This window comes from Stegostoma tigrinum, chromosome 8 (assembly GCF_030684315.1).
Source record: "Stegostoma tigrinum isolate sSteTig4 chromosome 8, sSteTig4.hap1, whole genome shotgun sequence".
In the NCBI taxonomy this organism is placed as follows: domain Eukaryota; kingdom Metazoa; phylum Chordata; class Chondrichthyes; order Orectolobiformes; family Stegostomatidae; genus Stegostoma; species Stegostoma tigrinum.
The window spans coordinates 73,714,045-73,741,644 of NC_081361.1; the positions used below are offsets into that span (position 1 = coordinate 73,714,045).

At 41.6% G+C, this 27,600-nt stretch overlaps 1 protein-coding gene across 3 annotated transcripts in view; it reads right to left on the reverse strand.

Moving 5' to 3' along the window:
* The window catches only part of kif2c (kinesin family member 2C), a 69,207-nt gene extending 51,049 nt beyond the window's left edge, over positions 1 to 18,158 (reverse strand). For 2 of the 3 annotated variants that reach the window (XM_048538693.1, XM_048538690.1), the window contains exons 1-5: positions 18,007 to 18,158; positions 9,750 to 9,844; positions 8,006 to 8,089; positions 6,070 to 6,118; positions 1,702 to 1,809 (exon numbers count right to left, since the gene is read on the reverse strand). In XM_048538693.1, the coding sequence (XP_048394650.1) occupies positions 1,702 to 1,809; positions 6,070 to 6,118; positions 8,006 to 8,089; positions 9,750 to 9,844; positions 18,007 to 18,067 (397 nt within the window). In that variant the 5' untranslated portion in view covers positions 18,068 to 18,158. Of the gene's footprint in view, positions 1 to 1,701; positions 1,810 to 6,069; positions 6,119 to 8,005; positions 8,090 to 9,749; positions 9,845 to 17,657; positions 17,671 to 18,006 lie in introns of those variants that run through there. The other variant, XM_048538692.1, reaches the window with a different exon arrangement.
* Between the last annotated feature and the right edge of the window lie 9,442 nt (positions 18,159 to 27,600).

The window sequence follows — 27,600 nt, forward strand, 5'->3', positions numbered from 1 at the left end:
AAACAGATGTCGAGCAAAGAAGGGAGTCAGAGATAAACCAGTGAAAGTGACAGCAGGGTGGAAATTGGAGTTGAAATCGATGAAGTTTTCCAATTCCAGACGAGAGAGGCAAGCAGCACCTATGATATTATCAGTGTATCAGAGAAAGAGTTGTGGGTGGGGGCTGGAATCGGACTGGAACAAGAAATATTCCACCTACTGTGAAGAGACAGGCATAACTAGGGTCCATGTTTGTACTCACGGCAACTACTCTTACCTGAAGAGGTTGAGAGGAGTTGAAAGAGAAGTTGTTGAGGGTGATCTCAAGCTTGGCCAAGCAGAGGAGAGTGGTGGGGGATGGTTCAGGTTTTTGCTGCAGGAAGAAGCAGAGAGCCCTAAGACCTTCCTAGTGAGAAATGGACGTGTAAAAGGGATTGCACGTCTATGGTAAAGAGGAGGTAGCTGCAGCTGGTAAACTGAAAAGTTATGAAACCAGCGTAAGGCATCAGATGAATCATGGATATACGTGGGTAAGGATTCGACTGGGGGTGGGGTCAATGACCTGAAACACAAATAGTGGCTGCAACATCAAGCCAAAAGGCTAGGAATACAGCTCAACGTAACTCACCTCCTGACTCCCTAAAGCCTGCCCACCATCTACATCACAAGGCACGAATGTGATAGAATATCTCCACCACCACACCCCCCACACGTATTGTTGGAACTCCAACAATACAAGTGTTGATACAATCCAAGACAAAGCAGCCCGTTTTATTGGCAAGACATCCACCGACATCCACTTCTTTGACACCAATGCTCAGTAACAGTGTTTATTGTCAATAAGATGCACTGCAGAAGAATCACCAAAAGATTTTTTGACAGCACCTTTAAACCCATAACCACTTCCATCTAGAAGGAAGATAGCAGTAGATACATGGGAACACCACCACCTGCAAGTTCTCCTCTAAGCCACTCACCACCATGACATGGGCAAGTGTAAAATCCCAAGGTGTGGAGGGACCCAAGTGTTCTAGTGCACAATGAACAAATAAATGATTACACAGGTACAGGAAGTGATCACATTTAACAAAGTGTGGAGCTGGATGAACACAGCAGGCCAAGCAGCATCTTAGGAGCACAAAAGCTGATGCTTCAGGCCTAGACCCTTCAGAAAAGTGATCAAGTCAGTTAATGAATTTCTATCCTTCAATATCAGAAGAAACAAAACAAAAGGGTTGTGTGTTTTAGTTATACAAGGCATTGATGAGATCACATTTGGAGATAGAGTACATAATTAATTACATTTTCCTTAAATGGGCAAATTGTGCCAACAGCAGTTCAGGGAACGTTTATTAGACTAATAACTGGATTGAGCAGGTTGTCATATGGGGAAAGATTAGACAAGTTAGGCTTGCATCTACTAATGTTTAAAATGGTAGGGTTCCGGGTATGCAGTGGTCTTATCACTGGATGAGTGAATCAAAAGCAGAATGCTCTGGGTGACATGGATTTGAATTCCTCCAATGTCACAGGAATATAGATTTTCTTGAAAAAAGTAATGGAACTTACTGAGATATAAACATTACCCACTCAGTAAAGGAAAAAAGCTACAAATATGGCAAACATTTTCACCTCAAAAATTAAATGCCCATCTCAATATCATTCCAATGGGTTAATCATTAAAAAAAAGTGTTAATATTTTTAAAACAAAAAAGTCTTTACCTGTGGAAATATTCTTGTACATTACAGGTTCTACTTCAGATAGTCTAGAATTGGGCATAATTTGCATTTCCAATGTGGCTTGTGTTCTTGAACGAGTTGAGCGTGGTACTTAAAGAAAGAGGATAAAAAAGGTTAAAACACCTGCATTCTTGTTCTGCTGTAAGATTTTAAACCTTACAAGTCAAATCAAATAACCCAGTGGCTGCTCAATTACCCAAGAGTGAATAGGCAGCATGCAATCTACAATGTGTTGAAACAGGTGCACCCAAAACTATTACCAGATTACAGGGGCATTGACAGTGGAACTTTGCTGTTAAAATGCAACATTTGCTGTTTTTAAATAATATTCTAACCCGAATTTCTTTTAGAAATAATAGCCTTAAATAGTTTGAGTTCTTTAACATTTTTTGGCTTAGGATGCAAAGACTTATAAATGATCCAAAATGCAATTTCATTTTTAAAGTAGCAATCCTCTTTCATAAGATGTATTGCCAACATCTGCAAAAAAAAAACCAGATAGGCCAATTTCCTTGGTTTTGATTACCTCTTCTATGAAGACATTTGAAACAAATCTAATTTTAGTCTCAAAATGCAGAACTGCACACAGAAAAACAACCTATTGCAAGAACTTTCTCCCACCCAATGCCACTGTAAGCTGGTTACCATCCTTTTTTCACGTGTTCCCATTTCATCAGTTTCCCCACAATTATGGGAAGAATTTGTGCCCTTTGCATGCTATCTGATCACCTTCGACCCCAACTTATATCCTAATGTTTTATGAAGTATTGATAGTTGAAGTGGCTTATAAACATGGGATTTCTGAAGATGTTTAGAAATACTGCATTCCCAGCAAGCTGCTATACTTCAAGAGCAGCATTAGATATAACTGAAAGAAGCTGATCAACGAAAGATTTGTGCCTACCCAGGATAGCTCAACATTTTAAAAGCAAACTATTGTTTTAAGTGAAAGCCACACAGCATTTGAAAACACTCAAAATGCTTAGGTGTGTTATTCTGTATCCAGATCAAGAGACAAAATGCAGAGAGTAAATATTACCTGGAACGTCATCAGAATCAGAATCAAGCACAGGCTCTGAAATATCAGGGGCAAATTTTTTAAAAAGCTTCATTAGATCAATTATAAGAGTTCACCAGCTGCCTTCCATCCCTGCCCCAAATCCAGTTTGCTCGTATACAATTGATCAGCTTTCAGTGGTTATTTTCACATGGGATGCAACTTCATTTGGGAAGGCAATCACTTGAAGTTGCTTCATGCGCAAGACTAAAATGAACTAATAAGTGTGATAAAGGTATTACAAAGCCAGAGCTCATCTTTGTACAGCACGTGACATGAAAGATTAAAAATCCATATCTAAATGTGAAAAGCAACTGCTGAGATAAAGCTTCAGCAGTCAATAAGGATTGACAGACAAGAACTTGGATCTTCTGGAATACTTAAATACTCCATAAGACATTTAGACATGTGCCATTCAGCCCATCGAGTCTGCTCCACCATCAATCATGGCTAATTGGGTTTGAGGAACATTCTCCCACTTTCACCCCATAACCCTTGATAAAAGAACCTATCATAGTCTTAAGTGTACTCAATGACCTGGCCTCCACAGCCTTCTGAGGCACTGAATTCCACAGATTCACCACTCTTCCCAAAAGGTCCTCCCTTTACTCCAAGGCTGTGCCCTCAGATCCTAGTCTCTCCAACCAATGGAAGGATCTTCCCAACATCCACTCTGTCCAGGCCATTCAGCATTCTGAAAGTTTCAATTCGATCCTCCCCCACATCCTTTAAAATCCAGAGTATAGCCCCAGAGCCCTCAAACATGCCTCATATGCTAAGCTTTCCATTCCTGGGACCATTCTCATGAACCTCCTCTGAACCCACTCCAGGGCCAGTACATCTTTCCTGAAATATGGGGCCCAAAAAAACTGCACACAATACTCCAAACGTGGCCTGACCAGACCCTTAGTACATCCCTGCTTTTATATTTAAGTCCTCTCAAAATAAATTCCAACATTGCATTTGCCTCCCTGACTACTGACTCAACCTGCAAGTTTACCTTGAGAGAATTCTGGACTAGAACTCCTGAGTCTGTTTGCATTTCAGACTTCTGAATTTTCTTGCCATTTAGAAAAAAAATCCATGTTTTTATTCTTCTTATTAAAGTGCACGACCTCAAACTTTCCCACGTTGTACTCCATCTGCCACTTCTTTGCCCACCCTCCTAACCTGTCCAAATCCTTCTGCAGCCTCCCCACCTCCTCAATGCTAACGTCCCTGCACCCATCTTTATCGGCTGCAAACTTGGCCAGAATGCCCACAGTTCCTTCATCTAGATCATTAATGTATAAAGTGAAAAGTTGTGGTCCCAACACCGACCCTTGCAGAACACCACTTGTCACAATCTGCCATCTGAAAAAGACCCTTTTATCCCCACTCTCTTGGTTGTCTGCCAGACAGCCAATCTTCTGTCCATGTTAGCACCTTGCCTGTAACACCATGGGCCCTTGTCTTACTTAGCAATCTCCTGTGCAGCACCTTGTCAAAGGCCTTCTTGAAGTTCAGGTAGATAACATCCATTGGCTCTCCTTGGTCTACCCTGCTTGTTACTTACTCAAAAAGAATTCTAGTAGATTTTAAGTATGACCACCCCTTGATGAAACCATGCTGACTTTGTCCTACTTTACCATACACTTACAAATATTCAGAAATCTCATCCTTTACAATGGATTCCAAAATCTTACCCACGACCAAGGTTAGGTTAAATCGGCCTGTAATTTTCTGTCTTTTGCCTTACTCCCTTTTTAAACATGGGTGTCTTGTTAGCGATTTTCTAGTCCTCTGGGACCCTCCTTGACCCAAGCAATTCCTAAAAGATCACCACTAACACTTCCACTATCTCTTCAGTGCTCTGTTTTAGACCATGGGATGGTAGTCCATCTGGTCCAGGTCATTTACCCACTTCAGGCCAGATTTACTGGCACTTTTTCCTTGGTGATAGCCATCATACTCAGCTCTGTCCCTTGACTCTTGAATTTTTGGGAGATTACTAGTGTCTTCCACTGTGAAGACTGTCACAAAGTAATTATTCAGTTTCTCAGCCATTTCCTTGTTTCCACTACTATCTGCTCACTGTCATTTTCCAGTCGGCCAATGTCCACCTTTGCCTCTCTTTTGCCCTTCATGTATCTAAAGAAACTCTTGCAGTCTTCGTTTATATTACTGGCTAGCTTACCCTCATGTATAATCTTCTCCCTCCTTATTTCTTTTTTGTTGGTATTTGTAGTCTTCCTAGTCCTCTGGCTTCCCATTGCCTTTTGCTACATCATATTTTCTCCTTTGCTTCTATACTATCCCTGACTTCCTTAGTCAGCCACAGTTGCCTCATTGTCCCTATACCATGCTTCTTTTTCCTAGGGGTGATTTTTTTTGCTGTGTCTCCTGAATTACTCCCAGAAACTCCTACCACTGCTGTTCCACTGTCTTTCCTGCTAGGCTTCTCTTCCAGTCAATTTTGCCCAGCTCTTCCCTCATACCTCTGTGGCCACCTTTATTCAGCTGTAATGCTGTTACCTCTGATTCTATCTTCTCCCTTTCAAACTGCAGCGTAAATTCTATCATCTTATGATCACTGCCACCTAAGGATTCCTTTACCTTAAGGTCCCTTATTAAGTCTGCCTCATTGCTCAACACTAAAGCCCGTTTCCTTGTGGGCTCCACCACGAGCTGCTCCAAAAAGCCATCTTGTAGACAATCCACAAACTCCTTTACTCGCAATCCATTGCCAACATGATTTTCCCAGTCCACCTGCATATCAAAATCCCCCACGGTCACTGTGACTTTGCCATTTTTACACAACTTTTCTGCCTCCTGGTGCATCTTGCACCACAGCTCCCAATTACTGTTTGGGGGCCTGTACACAACTCCAGCTGTGTTTTTTTATTTTTACTCCATCGCTTTTCAAATTATACAAGCCCTTCCAATGCTACCATTTTCAAGTTACAAATAAAATTACTTGTTTTTCTTTAGTTCAATCCAACAGCAGCCAATGAATTGTTTTAAAGAGTGGTCTTCTGAATTTAATAGACTATTCCATCACTACACACCCTTCTCCTGTATCTCTTCCTCCCTCTCCCAAAAACAATTTTTCTTGTTTTCTCAAACTAAGATATTCAATGAATTAATAGAATAATTTAACCTCCTCCTCACATGGATCAAATTCAATCCATTTTAACAAAAAAAGGTTAGCCACAAAATTGGCTTAACCTGAGGTTTGTTAACTTTCTAACTGTCAAAGTAACAATCAAGCAAACCATACATTAGTTAGAACTTTTATATAAAATTCAACTTACTTTCCTTTGCAATCCCATTCCGTGGGAGAACTGATTCACGTCTTGGGACCTAAAGAAAGTAATGATTTTCTAGGTCATAAACAACAGCTTACATGCAAAATTGCATGCAGAACCATGCTATAATACACTACAAATCAGCTGTGTTCTCAGTACATTTGTTAAGCCATGGTTAAATAACATTTCCCTCATGAGCTAATTTGTAATAGAATGCACATTACATAAATACATAGCATTTGATTCTCTGAAATCCAAAAAAGGAGCACCACCCCAACAAAAGAACTTGTAAATATCCAATTTGAGTAGCTGGAAGTGACATGCTAGCAAAGGGTTTAATCAAGGGGTTTCACAAGTCACGCTGAACTTCAGACCTAGATGAATATTTATTCATTTATCCATTAATATTTTAATAATTTCTATGTAGGTGCTCAAAGCCCAAAGCTGAGAGCAATCCAAAGTAACGGGGGTCTCCTGTGGTTGTGGGACATATGACTTCATACCCATATAAAATGTGGTTGACTTTTAACTGCTCTAAATAGCCTAGCAAGGATTCAGCACAAGGCAAAAAGGAACAGGAAACAAAATGCTGTTCTCGCTGGTGATACCCATAGCTCAGGAACAGAGGTACTAAACGTCATAATCCCAACCTAGTCACCATGACAGAAATTACTGGTGCACCCCCCCCCCCTCTATCATTTGAAGAGCATTCTGTATGGCATTTTCTTGGCTTTTATGGCCCCTAATAGATAGTGGGTGTTCAAACAAGGGAAGCAATAAGAATTGGTAACAAGAGCCAAGAAGTTTGGATTTGTTTCTGCTAAGCAATTATTTTATATTTTATTGTTAAAAAACCTAGAGCATTGTATGCTTGTATTTCAGTGAAAGACCACCTCAATAATAAAAACATGACTCATCAAGCCAAATTACAGTGTGAGATCAGACATCAGTTGGGATCATAAAGATGTTAAGATTCTTTTTTATGTTGGCTGCTGGATTCATCCCATTCTCTTTGCTACTCATTTCCTTTCTTATCTGCCCTTGGAATTTCATTTATTTAGCTTCCTCGTACTTTAACCTGATATCTCTAAAATATACACTTTTGTTCATCTTTTCTATTTTCACCACTGGAAATGATAATCGCGTTCCAACTAATCTCCACACAGAGAGAATGCTTCAGCTTTTTAGGCAAGTCATTTTTGCTTGTCTTTGATCATAATGAACCTAGATCAAATCAGTTTTTAACCCTTTAAATTGGAGAAGGACCAACTAGTTCCTCTTGCTCCGGAATCTGTCCTTGTCCTTTTCCCCGCACCCCCCCCCCCCCCCCCCCCCCCCATTAGAAATCCAAACTAGGATCATAGTGTACTGACAATTGCCTCCAAACAGTACTGGAGCCACTTGGCCTACTTTTAGTTTAGAACCAAATCTAGCATTCTTATCATAACAGTAAGCAGGCAAACTGCATAGAAAAATTTCTTGAAAGTATTTTGGAAACTGTTCCATCATTGTGCTTTCAGAGTAAACTAGGAAAAACCTCCCTATTATCATAACAGATTATAAACAAATAAAAATCCCCGTTTTAATTCCTGCACAAATTTTTCACTTATTTTACAGCAGTATTTCCTTTTATATTGCCCACAGGTATTCTTTTACCTATGTAAATTGGCACAATATTTCTTTTTGCTACAGCCTAAAATTGGGAAATAGTGCAGTAAAGGATTATGACATACTGTGATAGAAGGGACTGATTAAAATGGTATTAAATGGAGTTGATTTAGCAATCAACTCAGATCTACTGCAATGGGGGATGGCTGCTTTTCTTCTATATACAACTTACTTCTTGCCATTTGTCAATTATTGATTTAGTGTCGCTCCAAGAATGGGAAATACATTAGTTATGTGTGAATAAGAAGTTGAGAGTTAAGCATTTAAATCTTACCCTGGAGTTTCTTCGAGGCAGATTTGAAGGTGGCATTCTCTCTGCTAAGTTAGGATTTAACAACAGTAAGCTTTCAATGTCAATCTAAAGGGTAAAGAAGAGAACTAATTTGCATCAATGCAAAAACTTATTAAAACACATTTGAGAAAGTTACTGCTCCTTAAAAACAGTTCTATTGCAAAAGTGAAGCACATTGGAAAATCAGTCAGCTTATTCTTTTACCACTAAAAAACCTAAAGCAGTAGGAGGCCATCTGGCCCTTCTAGCCCAGTTTACCATTCAAGAAGATAGTGTCTAATCTTTGTGGCCTTGGTTCCACTGACAATCTCTCACCATCACCTTTAATTCCTTTACTGTTCAAAAAAGCTCAGCTTGAAAAACTACTTCACCAAACTCATCCTGCTGAAATTACCTGAAAAATTCACTTAATTCACTTAACAGTATTAGCTACTAGAATTTTATTATGGACATTTGAATTCAATCCAAAAAAAACAAAAAACAACAGAAAATTTATCTCAAGAGGGTTGGAATATAAAAGCAGTGATGTGCTTCTGAGACTTTTATAAAGCTCTAGTTAGGCCCCATTTAGAATACTTTGTCCAATTTTGGACCCCACACCTCAGGAAGGACATACTGGCACTGGAGCATGTCCAGAGATTCACACAGATGATCCCTGGAATGGTAGGTTTAACATAGATAACAGCTGAGGATCCTGGGATTGTATTCATTAGAGTTTAGAAGGTTGAGGGGAGATCTAATAGAAACTTAGAAGATAATGCATGGCTTAGAAAGGGTGGACACTGAGAAGTTGTTTCCGTTAGGCAGGGAGACTAGAACCCATGGGCACAGCCTTAGAATTAGAGGGGGTAAATTTAAAGCAGAAAATGAGGACACATTTCTTCAGCTAGAGTGGTGGGCCTGTGGAATTCATTGCCACGGAGCACAGTGGAGACTGGGACATTAAATGTCTTCAAGGCGGAGATTGATAAATTCTTGATCTCACAAGGAATCAAGGGCTATGGGGAGAGTGCAGGGAAATGGAGTTGAAATTGCCCATCAGCCATGGTTAAATGGTGGAGTGGGCTCAATGGGCCAAACGGCCTTACTTCCACTCCCATGTCTTACGGTTTAAAATTTCCCTTATTTATTGGCTGCAAGAATTCCATGCTAGGGGAACTTGGTGCACCTCAACCCCATTTAGTACCGTCCATAACATGATACTAAACTGTCACTCCCACAAATACTATAGGATCTCTTGGAAGTAGAAACAATAATACCAAACTCTTGTAAATTTGTAGCTTTTCAACTAGCAATTAGCAAAATACAGCCCAGTGGTTCACATTCTTTTTGTTATCAAGGCACACTTCAATTGAAAATTGCACAGCACATCCACTTTAGTTTAAGTGATTTTAAATTCAAATACCAAACAATATAATTACTTGAGATTTTTGATTGTGAGAGAGTGTTAGGCAGGCAAATCAGAAGCCAGCCTGACATACTTGGAAGGAAGTATTCTTGAGGGAAAATGATAGACTGTTTCATTATCAGACTTTAAATACCAATATGATTTTCATAAGTTTACATGTAAAATAAAGTCAGTGATGGACAACTTGCATCATAATAGTTTAGTTTCAGTTTAAAACAGCAAGAGTCTAGCTATTTATAATGAAATATTCATCTAGACCAGAGTCTCCTTTGAACTAGGATACAATTCAAAGCTTGCATTTATAGAAGACATCCTTACCTCTTTGGCCTTACTTACGGTGTCCTCTAGCCACTCAGCTCTTACACAGGACTTATCTGTAAACAATTCAGTTATACTTGCATCTTGTATCATCCCTATAAAAAAGAGAAACTGAGCTAATAAATTGAAAATGAGCTACAATGTAAACAAAATAGCTATCTACCTCTCCCCTACTCCAGGCAACACTTCCTATATACAGATTTATCCCCAAAGCCTACGTTATACAAAGATTTGAAGGTATGGATAACTAAAATGTAATATACTTTAAGCTTGTAGTTCTAAAAAAAAATATACATCCAATAACAAACAAACTTATCCAAATGCATGGCTGGACTACGTACAACTATCGACAAGAATTCAACAGCACTTATTACAGAAATGCAAAAAAAATTCCTAATTTCTACAGCACTCTCACTTTTGAGAAAGAAAATTGATACAGTTAGCTGATTTGTTACCTAAGTGATGTCAGTGGATGTCAAGTAATATCAGACCTCATGCAAAATTAAAGTTTATACATAATGGGCAAGCTTCTTTTCTTATTCACTTATGAATTGTGGCATTATAATTTATAAGTGACGAAAAAGATATTCCCCTCGAATTTGTGGGTTACAAGAAGCTGCAGTTCAGTCACCATCTGTAACAAATCTGTTCCAAATATTAGGATTCCAATATCACATGACAATATTTTCAGTTAATTCAATGTAAATGCAGCAAATTTTATTAACTGGTACCAACAGGGATTAGGATTGTGCCAGTTAATTCAATATTTGAAGATCAAAAGGTCCACATAATCAACACAAAATAAAAACACACAAACGGAATAGAAATGCAGTGCAAAGGACATACACATCACCGTTATACATTCACAGCATAAATCATTTAAATAACAAATACAACTTTGCTTCAAAACAAAAAAAAACTTACCAGCAGAGAGCATTCTAACAAACCCTCAACTGACTGCTCAGTGTTTTTCGTAACATTTGAGGAGAAATTGAATCAACTGTTGATATTGTGTGTGGCCATTTAATTTAGCAAGCATACTTTCACCAAGTTAAATAAGTTAGAAAGCTATAATAATTGGACAAAATAATACAGTAAACTTCAATGTTTAAGGTATGTATTTTTTGCCAGTTTATTGGGATTGCCAGTCATAAGGTGCTGGTTAAAACAAAGCTTGTTGTACTGAGTTAAATCACTTCAAATTTCAGTTACAACCTTACATCAAAAATAAGCAAAAGTTTATCAACAGCCTACACTAAGGAGTGTCCAAGTGCCATATCATGGTCACACTTTTATTGCAAGAGCTGGATTTTCTGTGCATAATCCTCTACCACAAACAGCATATTCAGAACATTAGGAATAATATGCTCACAGAATCTCAGTACTAAAAAGGCCATTCTGCCCTTGAAGTCACTACCACTCAAGACATCCTCAACGAAAATTCTTTACAGGCTTGCAAAGCAATTGAAGATTTGAAACTTAAAACTTTAGGCACCTTTATTTTCTATATAGTGGTTAATTGGTACCATTTTCTAGTACTATGCACACCATTGATTAGGAATGGTACATTAAAATATTTCTTTATAAGCAAGAATGCAAACAATTCAATTCCACGCCATTCTGAGGTCCAGTCAAATAAAAACAATTCCACTTGGAAGATAGTGGAACTGTTTTACAAGCAGGGGGGGGGGAGAAAAAAATTAAATCACATTTCAAGTCGTGTTTTCATTTAGACTGCAAATGCAGAAGGCTGACAATCAATTCCAACATTGTCTGGTTAACACTACAACTCAGATCAACATACATGTTCAATACATGTAAACTAAATTGGAAAGCTTCGCTTCAACAACTCAATTCACTCAGATTGGAAATTGTAAATTATGCCTTAATAAATTAGCTCTGGAATGAATATTAGAATAGCTTTGCACACAGACAAATAGTCACAAATTTTATTAGTATTCCCACTCATTCTAGACAGCCACTTACCAAGGTTTCACAAAGATTTTAGCTATTAAGAAAATGAAAAAAGTTCAAGCTTGCATTACAAAATGATGGATGACAGGTGCAGACTGACAACACAAGCTACATAATCTTCACATCATTACAAGGAAGCTATTGTGACATCGTAAAACAACTTTACTACCATTTGTAGTTAAAATCCCCAAAATAAATGCAAAAGTACTAGTAGTTTTAGGGTGTCAGCAAATTAACTCTCTAAAACTAGAACAGCTAATGGGGTGTAGCAATCAGTGGTTGGAATTTAATGAAATCCACACTACAATGTTTTTAAAAAAATGAATCCATTATGTCAATCTCTAGAAGATTACTTTAAATGTAACAGCAAGGCAGTTTGTATTTTCCAATATCTTGCAGAAAAACCTGGCAATAGTTATGAAAGAAAGCGTACTATGATTTCAGTTTCAGATCCAATACTGAAAAGAGATAGTTTAGAGCTGGGCCATTTAAAATCTCCAAGCGAGGAGGTCTAGGTTCAAGTCACACTTGCTCTGGTTGCTTCATTACATAGCTGAACAGGTTGTTTAAAATAAGTGCCGAGGAACCTAAATGCTGTGGTGCAGTCCCTGCTGGAGCTGGAAGTCTTGAGTTCAAGCCCCACCGACCCCAGAGGTATGTAATAATATCTCTGAACAGGTTGATACAGAAAACATATCTGCATTCATCTACGAGTCTCTTACGGCAGAGAGATAGCACCCCATCCCTGAGCCAGAGAACCAGGGTTTAAGTTTTACCTGCTCTAGAGAGGTCTAATAACATCCTTGTACAGATAGATATTTCCAGTCAATTCTGAGGAATTTAGGTCTGTTGCAGGACAGTGGTAGCATCCCTATTTATTATGGGCCTGGAGGTCAGAGATCAAATGGCACTTACTCCAGAGGCAAGTCATGTCTGAGCAGGATGACTTAATTATTCTAATAAACTCTTGCAATAATAATTGGCCAATCATCTTCCTTTGGGATAGGCTTAACTTGAAACTTCAACTCCCTGAGCCATCTCACCAGAGTTCTATGGAAATCAGTCTTTCTAGGGCTGATGTTCTAGGAACAGTGTTCAGTCAAAAAGTTGTCTTGATGTCAATGGCTATAAAAGTATCACCTGTGATTTTTCAATCAGCATTTGGATGAAGAACATATTGATGTCTGCCAAATCAAAGTCAGCAAGCTATCATGACATTTACCATTACAAAATAATGATCAATAAAAGATGGATGATGCATTAACTGATCCCAAGTGGATTTGGCCTTTGTATATCATAACAGATCTAGTCAATTCTTCACATTGTTGGGTAGATAACTGTTTTAACTGTACTGTGATATTACAGCTAGTTAAAGATAATCAGCCTTCATTAACTGCAGGGATTTTGTTGGGACCAAAGCAATGCTTTCAGCTATTTTGGAATGAATTAAACTACATTGCATACTACTTAGCAACCATATGGCCAAACAGTCACCTTTTGAGATTTACACCTTAATTTTAAGTTGCCTGGCATTGCTCCCACCAACCTTGCCTGACATAGGACAGTACTGTCTCTACGTGGAAGTCAATATGAAGATGGGGATGGAGGGAACGACAGCAAGATCATTTGTGACATAAGCTAGGCATGGATATTGTGGTATTGAAGAATTCAGTCTTTATTACAATTAGCTATGTATCATGTCTGGTCTAAAAATAAGTTAATAGGTTATAACAGTGGGACATGCTTAGTGTAGTATGCAATGCTTCAAGTGATCCCATGCAAGACAGCAAAAGGAGTCTTCACATTGTCAGGAGACAAGTTATGGTACAGAGATGATATCAGGAACTTGTCTCAAAGCTGATCAAGGGCAATAAAAACTCATGCCTGGGAAAGCCATATTCTATGAGTTAGAGCATGTACTGATCGCAATATTCCAGTTTTCTAACAAAAACCCAAATATATTTATACAAATGTGTCATCAATTCAATAATTAAATAAGCAATTGAAGAGGTAACAAGACTAATTCTTCAATGTCCAACACATGCTTTTTAAGTTTGACAACTCATCCTGGTCTGGTGACCTTATGCCGACTGGGAGAAGTATGCATTGTTCTCTAATGCACTGTGACATTTGGTTGTCTAACTACCGGTTGCTAGAATTCAACACCATCACACAATTATTATGTTCTTGCTCACAATCTTCATTGTTTAAGCAAAAAAGGGGTCACCTATTCAAGACAGAAATGAGGAAAATACATTTCACTCAGATGGTTGGGTGTCTTCAGAATTCTCAAAGGCAGTGGATGCAGAATCTTTAAATAAAGGCAGATAACTAAAAAGATGAAAGAGTCAGAGGAATGCAGGAATCTGAGTTGAGGTTAAAAATCAGATTGGCCATAATGTTATTGAATGTGCACACATCATTGAAGCTGGCAGGACAAGTGGAGAAAGCTAATAAAGCATAGTGTCCTTGGCTTTATTAGTAGGTGCATATAGTGAGGAGACGATATTGAACTTGTATAACACACGAACAACTTCAGCTAGAATACTGCACATCATTGGGGATGCCACTTTTTTGGCAGTGACCATGAGCAGATGGGCAGAGGAATGGCAAATGGAGTATAATTTACATAAATGTGAGGCACTGCATTTTGGTAGGGCAGTAGTTTACACAGAGCTGCCGAACAAAGAGACCTTGGGGTGCAGGTCATTGATATTTGAAAGTGGAGTCACAGGTAGGCAGGGTAGGAAAGGCAGTATTTGGCACACTTGACTTTTAGGTCAGTGCATTAAATTTAGGAGTTGGGAAGTCATGTTGCAGTTGGTCCGAATATAGGTTCGGCCACTTTTGGAATACTGCATTCAATTCCAGTCTCCCTGCTATAGGAAAGATTGAGAAACTTTGAAAGGGTTCAAAGAAATGTACAAGGATGCTGCCAGGGTTGGAGGGTTTGAGCATTTGAGCTATAGGGAGAGGTTGAAGAGATGGGGGCTATTTTCCCTGGAGTGTTAGAGGATGAGGGTGACCTTATAGAAGCTTTTAAGTCATGAGTGGCATGGGTAGGGTAAATAGTCAAGGCCTTTTCCCCAGGGTAGGAGAGTCCAAAACTAGAAAGCATAAATTTAAGGTAAGAGGGGAGGGAAAAGATTTAAAAGGGACCCAAGGGGCAACATTTTCATGCAAAGGGTGGTCCAAGTATGGAATGAGCTGCCAGGGAGGAGGTTGGTACAATTACAACATTTAAAAGGCATCTGGATGGGTATATGAACAGCAAGGGTTTAAGAGGGTCAAATGCTGGCAAACATGATTAGGTTAATGTAGAATACCTGGTCAATGCTGACAGATTGGACCAAAGGGACTGTTTCTGTGCTGTACATCTCTATGACTCTAAGTGCAATGGTGATTTAAGGTTAGTTCCCAGAATGAGAAACTTCAGTTGTGGGTTGATGAAATTGGGACTGTCCTCGCAGAAACGGCTAGGGGGTGGGAAAGAGAGAGAAGAGGAAGAGGGAAGGATTTAGCAGAGATTTTCAAAATCATGAACAAGCTGGAGCAGAAATAGGCCAATCTATTGAGTCTGCTCCATCATTTGATCATGACTCGTGCGTTTCTTAACCCCATTCCCCTGCCTTCACCACTATTGATCCTGTTAAGGCATGAACGTGTCTGTCTCTAAAGCCACTCAATGACTTGGCCTCCAGAGCCTTCTGTGGCAATGAGTTCCAAAGATTCACCATCCTCTGGCTGAAGAAATTCCTCTCAATTCTGATGGGTTGCCCATTCACTGAGGCTGCGATCTTTCCTAACATGGAAAGATCATCTTCACATCCAATCCCATCTAGGCCTCAGTGTTCTGCAAGTTTCAACGAGATCCATTCCATGTCTCTAAACTCCACTCTTCCACATGACAAGCCCTTCAGTCCTAGGACCATTGTGAACATCCTCTGGATTCCCCACCAACAGTAGCACATTGTTCCTTAACATGGGACCCAAAATTGCCCACAATATTCCAAATGACATCTGACCAGAGCCTTATACAGACTTAGAAGTACATCCCTGCTCTCATATTCTAGCCCTCTCAAAATGAATAATCACATTGCACTTTCTTTTTGAACTGCCAACTGCACCTGCATGTTAGCCTTAAGAGAACTAGGACCCCTAACTCTCTTTCAGCTTCAGATTTCCAAAGCAGTTCCCCATTTAGAAGTCACCTTAATTCTTCCTCCCAAAAGTTTGCAATATTTATTCCATCTATCACTTCTTTGCCCTGTCTCCTGGCAAAACCAAATCCTTCTGCAACTCCCTGCATCCTCAACACCAACTGCCTCACCATTACCTTGGAGCCACCTGCAAACTTGCAACAATGCCCGCAGTTCTTCTTCCTGGCTGTTAAGGTATAACGTGAACAACTGTAAATAGGGAGAAGCTGTTACGACACAAAATGAAAAAGAACAGGAGATCATAGATTTAAAACGACATGCAAAAGAAGCAAGCTTGATATGTAAAGAAACTTCTTCACTCAGCTAGTAGTTAGGGTATAAATGTACTGCCAGGATGTGTGGTGGAGGCATGTTCAATTGAATATTTTTTTAAAGAGTGCATTGAATAATTATTATTTGGACAGAGAGTGTCTAGGGGAATGGGTGATAATGGGAACTGCAGATGCTGAGAATCCAAGATAACAAAGTGTGGAGCTGGATGAACACAGCAAGCCAAGCAGCATCTCAGGAGCACAAAAACTGACGTTTCAGGCCTAGACCCTTCAGAGAGGATGAAAGGTCTAGGCCCGAAACGTCAGCTTTTGTGCTCCTGAGATGCTGCTTAGCCTGCTGTGTTCATCCAGCTCCACACTTTGTTATCTTATAAGGGAATGGGTGGTTGGTGGGAACTAGACTATTGGCAGGAGTCGATGAGGTTCGATTCAGGCTGACGCAGGCGCGCTTAGCTCCGTAATACTTCTGAGATTTACCCCCTCCCCCAGTAAGTGTTAAATCAAAGCAAGCGTTTTACGCAGTTGTGAATTAAGGGCCAAACTGCTCCTTTAAAAATAAACCTTAAATTATCACGAGCTGTAAAGAACTATCCGCAAAAAAAGCAAACAGTTATAGTAGTCGCAAGTCAAATTGGCAATTTTCAGACCGAAAATGACATTGCGCTGTTCACATCCACACGTCCGAAAACGTTTTGCAAACAATTTGCGCAATCACTACTGTGACATAGAATGTGAGGCTGGATGAACACAGCAGGCCAAGCAGCATCTCAGGAGCAAACCAGCCCAGTTCATCCCCTCCCCCCACTGCACCACACAACCAGCCCAGCCCTTCCCCCCCACCCACTGCATCCCAAAACCAGTCCAACCTGTCTCTGCCTCCCTAACCGGTTCTTCCTCTCACCCATCCCTTCCTCCCACCCCAAGCCGCACCCCCAGCTACCTACTAACCTCATCCCACCTCCTTGACCTGTCCGTCTTCCCTGGACTGACCTATCCCCTCCCTACCTCCCCACCTACACCCTCTCCACCTATCTTCTTTACTCTCCATCTTCGGTCCGCCTCCCCCTCTCTCCCTATTTATTCCAGTTCCCTCCCCCCATCCCCCTCTCTGATAAAAAAAAAGCTTTTGTGCTCCTGAGATGCTGCTTGGCCTGCTGTGTTCATCCAGCCTCACATTTTATTATCTTGGAATCTCCAGCATCTGCAGTTCCCATTATCTGTGACATAGAAGTTGGCTCGTTAAGCATTTCGATTTTATTTCGAGATTTAGAAGGCTAGTGTACTTTAAAATCAATGCAAACGTGAAGTAATTAGTGTGCAAAGTTGAAGAATCTGCAGATCGTCTCACAATTATTACAGTATCCCCGGTGACCCACGCAACCCATTCAAACTGTTAATATGATCAATAAGCAATCACTGCCCAATCGCGTGTCGGTACCTACGTCACTATGCCGGGGGCAACCAATCAGCGCCAGGCAGCCAGACACAGGCGAACTGAGCTCGGTGACGTCCCCACGGCGGGTTAGTTCAAAAAACCCACCGCACCAATGCGCATGTGCGCTGCCGCATCCTATACACCGTTTTTTGTTCGTTTCGATTATTTTAAACCACCCCCCCAACTAATCTAGTGCAAACGAAAAACGGTGATAAAACACTCTTTGGGCACCATGACTCGAACATGGGGAAAAAAAAAGAGTCCAAGCCCACTCCTCTTTAAAACGGAAGAGTTCAGCTTATTTAGTTTTAGCACGCGTAATACTCACATCGCCTGAAAAGTGAAGAATTCCTTACCATTGCTGCGCTGAATTTTTACGATCAGCCCCACTTTCAGCCGCCCGAAATGTTGAGCCATTCTTTCACACTAACCAAATAAAACGCACAGAAGCCCGTCAGCAGCGACAGCGATAACCAAACCGAATAACTTTCAAAACAGCGCGCGCCGATCCAGCGGTACTGAGTATGCGCGTGCGCCCGCGCGGTACCCGCCCAACTTAATGGTAATCTCGAAAAGGAACATTTAAAGGGGAAGGCGCACTTATGGCGGGGGGTGGGGGTGAAGATGCTGGGATTCCAATTCGGTATCTAAGAGCTGTTCACTGAATAGCGGTGGTCCCTTTAACAATGCCAGACTCTGTGCAGCAAACGGTCACACCTCCAGAAGGATCAGATCATCATTGTGTATTGTGATGTTGCTAAGGGCAGGTGAGTGTTAACGTCCAAGAGTTGCAATTGATTAAATTATTCATGAATTGAATTGAATTGGGTTTATTATCACATGTACCCACATGAGTACAGTGGAAAGTTTACATGTCACCACTAATCTTGGGTATAAAGGTATCTAGATACAGAATCTCAGGTACAAAGAACAAAAATAAGGAAAACAAAGTTAAAAAGTTAAACATTACAGCCCTTATTACTAAAAAGTGGAAAAACAGTAAGAAGGGTCCAGGCCCGAAACATCAGCTTTCCTGATCTTATGATGCTGCTTGGCCTGCTGTATTTATCCAGCTCTACACCTTGTTATAACAGTTCAACACCCAATCCATAGCATCTGGCCATCCTGGGCTCACATGCCTCTCAAGGGCTTGACCGCCCCTGCATCAGGTTTAACCCTGGCCCTCACTGTCAACCTGGGATGCCTCCTCTAGTCACCTTGAAGCCTATTCCTGACACTGCTGCCGCCAGAGGAAGTTTGTTTCTGCTTCTGCTGCTGTCTTGGGCTGCCTGTTCCCACTCTCATGTGGCCACCCTGTGCTGCCTGTTCCTGTTGTTGCCACTGGCCGCCCCGAGCTGCCTGCTGTGGCTCTGGCCACTGGCCACACTGGGTTGCTTGCTCTTGCTCTCGCTGCCGGCCGCCTCGGGCTGCCTGCTCCTGCATGCCCACCAGTGTCTCACTCTGGACCTCAAAGAAGATGCAATGCAGCTGACTGTCAGAGTTGCTGCCACTGTCTCCATGACAGAGCTCCCTCCAGAAGGCATGTAGAGAAAAGAAAAACTAAAACAAAAGACAGAAGCGAGAAAAGAAAGAAAAACAGAGTGGATGAGTTCTGGCTCAGGAGCCCTGCTCTGCTGCCATTTTGGAGCTAAATGTTTCAATGTCATCTTCCAGTTTTATTACTAATGAAATGAATCACTGTGAAATATTAAAATTGTTTAAATAAAGGTGCTATAGACATAACCTTAACCCTATCACAGGCCCTACGGTCCACGATGTTGTGCCAAACTTTTACCCTCATCCTAAGGTCTATTTAATCTCCACCCCTACCTTATACTATCATCCATATGCCTATCTAAGAGCTGCTTAAATGCCCCTAATGAGGTTGACTCCACTCCACTCAGAGTAAAGAGCCTACCTCTGATGTCTCCCCTATATCTATCTCCACTCACTTTAACACTATGCCCCCTTGTAATATCTACCTCCACCCGAGGAAAAAGTCTCTGGGTGTCCATTCTATCCACACCTCTGATCATTTTGTACACCTCTATCAAGCCACCTCTCATCCTTCGTCATTCTAAAGAGAAAAACCCTGGGTCTTTCAACCTGTCCTCGTAAGACATTCCCTCCATTCCAGTCAACACCCTGGTAAATCTTCTCTGCACCTTTTCGAAAGCTTCCACATCTTTCCTGTTATGAGGTGACCAGAACTGAATACAACACTCTAGATGTGACCGAACCAGGATTTTGTATAGCTAGACCATAATTTCATGGCCCCTGAACTCAATCCCTCTATTAATGAAAGCTAATGCACCATTCGCCTTCTTGACAACTCTATGCACCTGGGTGGCAGCTTTCAGGGAACTGTGGACATGAACCCCAAGATCTCTGTGGTCCTCCACGCCGCCAAGAATCTTATGTTGACCCTGTATTCTGTTTTCAAGTTTGTCCTTCCAAAATGAATCACCTCACATTTTTCAGGATTAAATGTCCCTTTGTAACCGAGAACAGCTCTCCGCACTATCCACAACTTGACTCACCTTCGTATTGCCCACGAGCTTACGAATCCACCCTTCCACTCCTTCATCCAAATCATTTACAAAAATCACAAATAGAAGAGGACCCAGAACAGATCCTTGTGGTACATCACTCGTACTGAGCATCATGTTGAATATTGAATTTGTGATGAATTTTCTATGATCATATTGAATGGCGTAGCAATTCTCCGAGGCTTGAATGGTAATTTTGTACCTCAGAGTCCCAATGCTGATGGGAATTAAAAGACAGACTATAGGCTGAATTTTCTTTAAGGAGGTGGGAAGTGAGAACTGAAGTTTTCTCATTCAGGGTCCTTATGGTGGCCGTCACTGTGCTGATGCTAAGGTATTAAGCTGGGAGATCTTCCTTGTAGAAGGTGATAGAAGGAGGGCACCATGTTATGCAGCAGGGTACTTCTCTGCCCAGTATGATCTTGTTCTCATTTGGAAAAGGTTTTAAGGATAAGCGCAGCAATTACAGTCCAGCGAGTTTAACTTCAGTGGTGAAAACTGTTCTAGAAACAATTATTCAGGATAGAATTATTCATGGAAAATGGTGGGTTCTTTTGGGTGAGCTGTCATGGATTTCCATAAGGAAGTCATATTTGATTAATTTGATGAGATTTGCTGAAGGGTTAACAGAAATGATTGAAAAGAGTAATGCTGTTGATATGTACATGAGATTTCAAAAATCCTTCGATGCAGTGCCACATAAGAGACTTTGAGGAAAATTGTAGCTTATGGAATAAAAAGAAAAGTAGTAACATGGTGGAACAATAGGAAACAGTAATGGTCAATGGATATTCATTGGGCTGGAGTTCCGCAGGAGTCAGTACTGAGACCCTGCTTTTCCTGATACAAACTAATGAACTATATTTTGATGTGCAGGTGACAATTTCAAAGCTTGTATATAGTACACAACCTGGAAGCATTGTCAACGTAAGGGGAACTGTGTAGAAATTCAAAAGGAATTATGGGGTCCAATGTGGAGAAATGTGGAGACAGTATAAAATAAAGGGACAGTTGGAGAAAGCAATTAATAAAGTAGACATTATCCTGGGTTTTTTAAAAAAGGGGCATAGATTACAATGGCAAGGAGGTACACTGAACTTGCACAAGACACTTGTTAGACCTCAGCTGGAGCTCTGTGTACCATTCTGGGCACCACAGTGTAGGAAGGATGTGAATGCATTGGATGAGGTTTACAAGAGTAGGTAAAGAAAAACTTCACTTCTGAGGATACATTGGAGAGGTTGGGACTTCTCTTGGAGAGAAAAAGGCTAAGAAGAGATCTGATAGATGTTTTCAAAATCATTAGAGGTTTGGATAGAGTAGACTGAGAGAAACTGTTCCTATTTGCAAAATTGATAGGCAGCAGATTTAAAGCGAATTTTAAATGTAGAAAATGTGATATGAGAATTTTTTTTGTGAAAATCTAGAATGCACTGACTGAAAATGTGGTGGAAGTGAGTTCAATTAGGATATTCAAGAGGGCAGGAGATGATTATTTAAGGGCAATAATGTGCGAGGGGATGGGCAAAGGCAGGTGAATACCGCTAAGACAGAATGCTCATTTGGAGAGCCAGTGCAGAGACAATGGGCCAAGCAGTGTCCTTGCACTGTAACAATTCTATCATTCTTCCTCCAACTCTAATTCTTTCTTCTTTCTTACTTCCTGTTCCTATTCCTCCCCAGATGGACTATTACCATACATGCTCTCACCTTCATCAAGGTGCGGTTCAACAGGCTGAAAGCCCTACTCCTGCCCCAGTGTACCTGTTATGGACTGCAGAGCAGGGCACTAGAGTAACTGAGATCTTTGCAGAACAGTTGGGATGACCACAGATCAGTTCAGGCACCAGATTGTACTGTCAGAAGCTGGATGGCCTGCTTAAGGGGTGCACTACTGAACACATGTCTTTGATTTTATTAATTCACAAACTCTGTCTGGAGATCCTGTAGAGGGCTGAATATTCATCTCTTCAAAGACTATCCTTTGTTCTCAAGGATCCAACCATACCTGTTGTGAGTTTTAATGAAGACCTGAGGCAGCCTGGACTTAGGGTGGCCAGCTCTCTGTGATACAGGACAGTGAAAGTACTCATCATGGCCACACAGTGCAAAGGACCCACGTCGGATTCCAGCCTCGGTTGACTGTCTGTGTGGGATTTGCATGTTCTCCCTGTGCCTGTGTGGGTTTCCTTCGAGTGCCCCAGCTTCCTCCCACAATCCAAGGATGTGCTGGTTAGGTGGATTGGCTGTGCTAAAAAAAACTACCCCTTAATGTCTTGGGAGGTGCAAGTTAGATGGGTTAAACCCCATGGTGAAAACCCCATGTGGAGTTGTGGAAATGGGGTGGCAAGATGGGTTTGTGTGGGATGCTCTTCAGAGGGTCGGTGTGGAGTCCTTGGGCTGAATGGCCTCTTTTTGCACAGAGAACATTCTAGGATTCTATGGTTCATTGTCGTGTTTTAGGAACGGAAACTGCCATCCTTACCTGATCTGCCCTAGATGTAACTCCAGACCCACTGCAATGTGATTTATTCTTAACTTCCCTCTGAAATGGCCTAGCAAGCCAAGTTGTAGCAATTGCTAGAAAGTCACAAAAAAGGAATGAAACCAGATGGATAACCTGGTATCAAACTAGGCACCAGAAATGACAATGAAAGAAACAGTCCTGTCATCCATATAAAGTCAGCCTTACTAACACCTGGAGGCTGGTGCCAAATATGGGAGAGATGTCTCCCAGATTAGGCAAGCAAAAATCTAACGTAGTCACCATACATATGTAATCAAATCTTACAGACAATGTCCCAGGCACCACCCTCATCATCCCATAGCTAGTCCATCCCACCAGTAGTCCAGGACCAGTAAAGATGGGTGCCCAGTGTCAGTAGGGAGCTGCCTAGGAGTTTTCAACATTGCCCCAAGTCTCCATGAACAGAAGGAGAAAGCACTGAGGATGGCGAGGATGCAAAATGTACTCTGAGCGGGGAATTTCAGTGTCCACCATCAAGAGTGGCTTGGCACTACCATCATCATGGGACATAAATGGGACAGACTCCAAACAGAGCTAGCAACTCAAGACTGGGCATTCATGAGGCGTTGACATTAACATCAACAGCAGCAGAACTGTACTCCAGCGCAATCTGTAACCTCATGGCACCAGCATATTCCCCCACTCAACCACTACCGTAAAACGAGGGGATCAACCCTTGTTCAATGAAGGGCACATGGGGTCATGCTAGGAGCAGCACCAAGCATACCTAAAAATGAGGTGTCACCCTAGTAAAGCTACCAAACAGGACTATTTGCAGGCTGAACAGCATAAGCAGTGAATTATAGACAAAGCTTAATGATTCCACAGCCAAAGGATCAGATTTAAGCTTTGCCATCCTACCACATCCAGTCATGGATAGGGGCGGAGAATTAAGCAGTTCACTGAAAAATAAGGCTCCACAGATGGTTCCATCCTCAGTGATGAGGGGAGCCCAGCACATCAGTGCAAAAGGTAAGGCTAAAGCATTTGCACCAATATTCAGCCATAGTTGGCAAGTGGTCGATCCATCTTGGCCTCCTGCAAAGGTCTCCTCATCACAGATGCCTGAATTCAGCCAATTTGATTCACTCCATGTGATTTCAAGAAATAATTGGAGGCTATGGGCTCTGACAATATTCTAACAATAGTACGGATGACTTGATTTTCAGAAATTGCCCACCCTGAGCCAAGCTGTTCCAGCACAGCTAGAATTGCAGAACAATGTGTGAGAAAGAGTCACACAAAAGGAGAAGCAGAATTAGGGCTCAATGCTGTGATTAAATGCTAAGATTCTTGGAACCTTCTCTGGAGCTAATATTGGTCCTGTTAAGAACAAGGGAAAACAATTCCTCTAAGATAATAAGAGCGGCCGATGCTAGACTCAGAGATAACACAGTGTGGAGCTGGAGGAACCTGACGTGTTGTGTTCCTCTAGCTCTACATGGTGTTAAAACAATTCCTCTGGTAGCCCAAGACAGGAAGCTTCAGCAGAAGTTGTTGCAGCCGGCAGTCACAGTTACCTCACCAGAGGATTCCTGGAAAATCAGATTGCACAAATTGTGCTCCAGTTTAGCTGTTGGTCTCTGTACTTCTATACCTGCAGAGAGAGCCAAATATCCCTTGTATACCAGATGACTGAGAACACAGAGACATCTATTCTCAGAGGAAACCATGGGACATCATTATCATTATCACTGGTGGTCCCTTGCAGACGAGGATGATTTATAGGCAACACACAATGTGATCATTGGCTGCCTGACAGAAGGCAGAGAGTTGGGATAGAAGGCTCTTTTTCGGAATGGCAACCGGTGACAAGTGGTGTCCCGCAGGGTTCAGTGTTGGAGCCACACCTATTCACTTATATATAAATGATCTGGATGAAGGGACTGGGGGCATTCTGGTGAAGTTTGCCGATGATACAAAGATAGGTGGACAGGCAGGTAGTAGTGAAGAGGTGGGGAAGCTGCAGAAAGATTTAGATAGTTTAGGAGAGTGGTCCAGGAAATGGCTGATGAAATTCAATGTGAGTAAATGTGAGGTTTTGCACTTTGGAAAAAAGAATACAGGCATGGACTATTTTCTAAATGGTGAGAAAATTTGCAAAGCAGAAGTACAAAGGGATCTGGGAGTGTTGGTCCAGGATTCTGTAAAGGTTAACTTGCAGGTAGAGTCCGTGATTAAGAAAGCGAATGTCATGTTGTCATTTATCTCAAGAGGGTTGGAATATAAAAGCAGTGATGTGCTTCTGAGATTTTATAACGCTCTAGTTAGGTTCCATTTAGAATACACTGTCCAATTATGGGCCCCACACCTCAAGAAGGACATACTAGCCCTGGAGTGTGGCCAGCAGAGATTCACACGGATGATCCCTGGAATGGTAGGTTTAACGTATGATGAACGGCTGAGGATCCTGGGATTGCACTCATTAGAGTTTAGAAGGTTGAGGGGAGATCTAATAGAAACTTACAAGATAATGTATGGTTTAGAAGGGGTGGACGCTAGGAAGTTGTTTCCGTTAGGCGGGGAGACTAGGACCAATGGGCACATCCTTAAAATTAGAGGGGATAAATTTAAAACTGAAATGAGACGACATTTCTTCAGCTAGAGAGTGGTGGGCTTGTGGAATTCATTGCCACGGAGTGCAGTGGAGGCCGGGACGTTGGATGCCTTCAAGGCAGAGATCGACAGATTCTTGATCTCAGAAGGAATCAAGGGCTATGGGGAGAGTGCAGGGAAGTGGAGTTGAAATGCCCATCAGCCATGATTTAAATGGCGGAGTGGACTTGATGGGCCGAATGGCCTTACTTCCACTCCTATGTCTTATGGTCATATGGCCTAATATATGTTAATGCTGGATTTTATACAGTGCTGTTTTAAATTATATGATCACCATGGTCTTAGTCACACCAAATGACACCAGAGATTAACAGCTGACATCTGAGCCATTCTCAACAACCAGTACTGATCGCCCTTGAAAATCAACCAAAGAGTGAATGTAAGAAATACTCTTCAAGGGTTCTGATCATTAGACATCCAGATGCAAGATTGTACAATATGCTACAAGGACATTAACAGATACAGTTCAGTAAGTAGAAGAAGAGTTAGTGACAGCTTTGACTTCAAGCCTTCAAGTCTTCACTTCCTTGCATGCATGCTGTAATGGTGACCTATGGATAAAACCTTGGATCAAAATGCATACAGCACAGAACAAGGCTGTGTATCCAATATGGTATTCTGCATCCGCTGTAACTGTTGTGGCTTCCTCTACATTGGGGAAACCAAGTGGAGGCTTGGGGACCACTTTGCAGAACACCTATGCTCAGTTCGCTATAAAAAACTGCACCTCCCAGTTGCGAGCCATTTCATCTCCGCCTCCCATTCCTTAGACGACATGTCCATCCTGGGCCTCCTGCAGTGCCACAATGATGCCATCCGAAGGTTGCAGGAACAGCAACTCATATTCCGCTTGGGAACCCTGCAGCCCAATGGTATCAATGTGGATTTCACAAGCTTCAAAATCTCCCCTCCCCCCACTGAATTCCAAAACCAGCCCAGCTCATCCCCGAATCCCTAACCTGTTCTTCCTCTCACCTATCCCCTCCTCCTACCTCAAGCCACAGCTCCATTTCTTACCTACTAACCTCATCCCGCCCCCTTGACCTGTCCATCCTCTCCAGACTGACCTATCCCCTCCCTACGCCCCCACCTATACTCTCCTCTCCACCTATTTTCTCCTCTATCCATCTTTGATCCACCTCCCCCTCTCTCCCTATTTATTTCAGAACCCTCTCCCCATCCACCTCTCTGATGAGGGGTCTAGGCCCGAAACGTCAGCTTTTGTGCTCCTAAGATGCTGCTTGACCTGCTGTGTTCATCCAGCTCCACACTTTGTTATCCTGTATTTCCAGTACTGTTGTGAGCATAATCCACAACAAATTCCATTGCCGCACACTCCCCATTGATATAAATACTTAACAAATTTTCCCTTAAAAGAGGCAATTGTTTTCCACCTACCCCAAAGCCATAGCCTGCTCCAAAAATTCTTTGTGTCAGAACCATTCTTGGATATTTTATCCTCACTCCGATTGATTATTTAAGAATACCAGCTTCCCAATCAAAACTTCCTAACTGTAAAATACTATAACTGAATTCCCTTCTTACCACATCTGCTACAGGAGAGTCATATCATGCACAAAGGTATTTGTTGAAGGCCAGGACATCACTTCAGGCATTCCTCAGGGCAGATACTTTCTAATCAACCCGTGTAGAGATGTTATGATGTTATTACACATCCCTGGAAAATGTGGCACTTGAACCTGGTTCTCTTGTCTCAGAGATAGGGACACTGTCGCTACACCATAAGACTCTTAGTTCCTTGGGGTAGTTACTTAATCAACCTGTTCAGACAAGTAACAGCAGACTTCTGAGGTAGGTGGGACTTTAGCCTAAGCCTTCTGATTCAGAGGTAGGGACACTGTGAAAACCTTTCAGTTCCTCTGGGTATTTTCCCCAGTCCAACCATATTCAACTGGTTCAACAATTCTGTTCTTAATATGGTCAGAAGTGGGGATGTTACTGATGACTGCACACTGTTCAGCGCCTTTCACAACTCCTCAGACACTGAAGCAGATAATGTCCACTTGCAGCAAGACTTCAATAGTATAATAATAAGTAACATTCACATCACACAAAGTGTCAGGCGATGACCACCTCCAACAAGGGAGATGCTCAATAGCATTTCAATTGAAGAAACTCCACTTTCAATGCCTTAGTGTTTAGCATTAACCTGGATCTGAACTGGAACAGCCATATAAACACTGTGCTTTCAAGAGCATATTAGAGGCTGGGGATTCTTAGGCAAGTAACTCATGTCC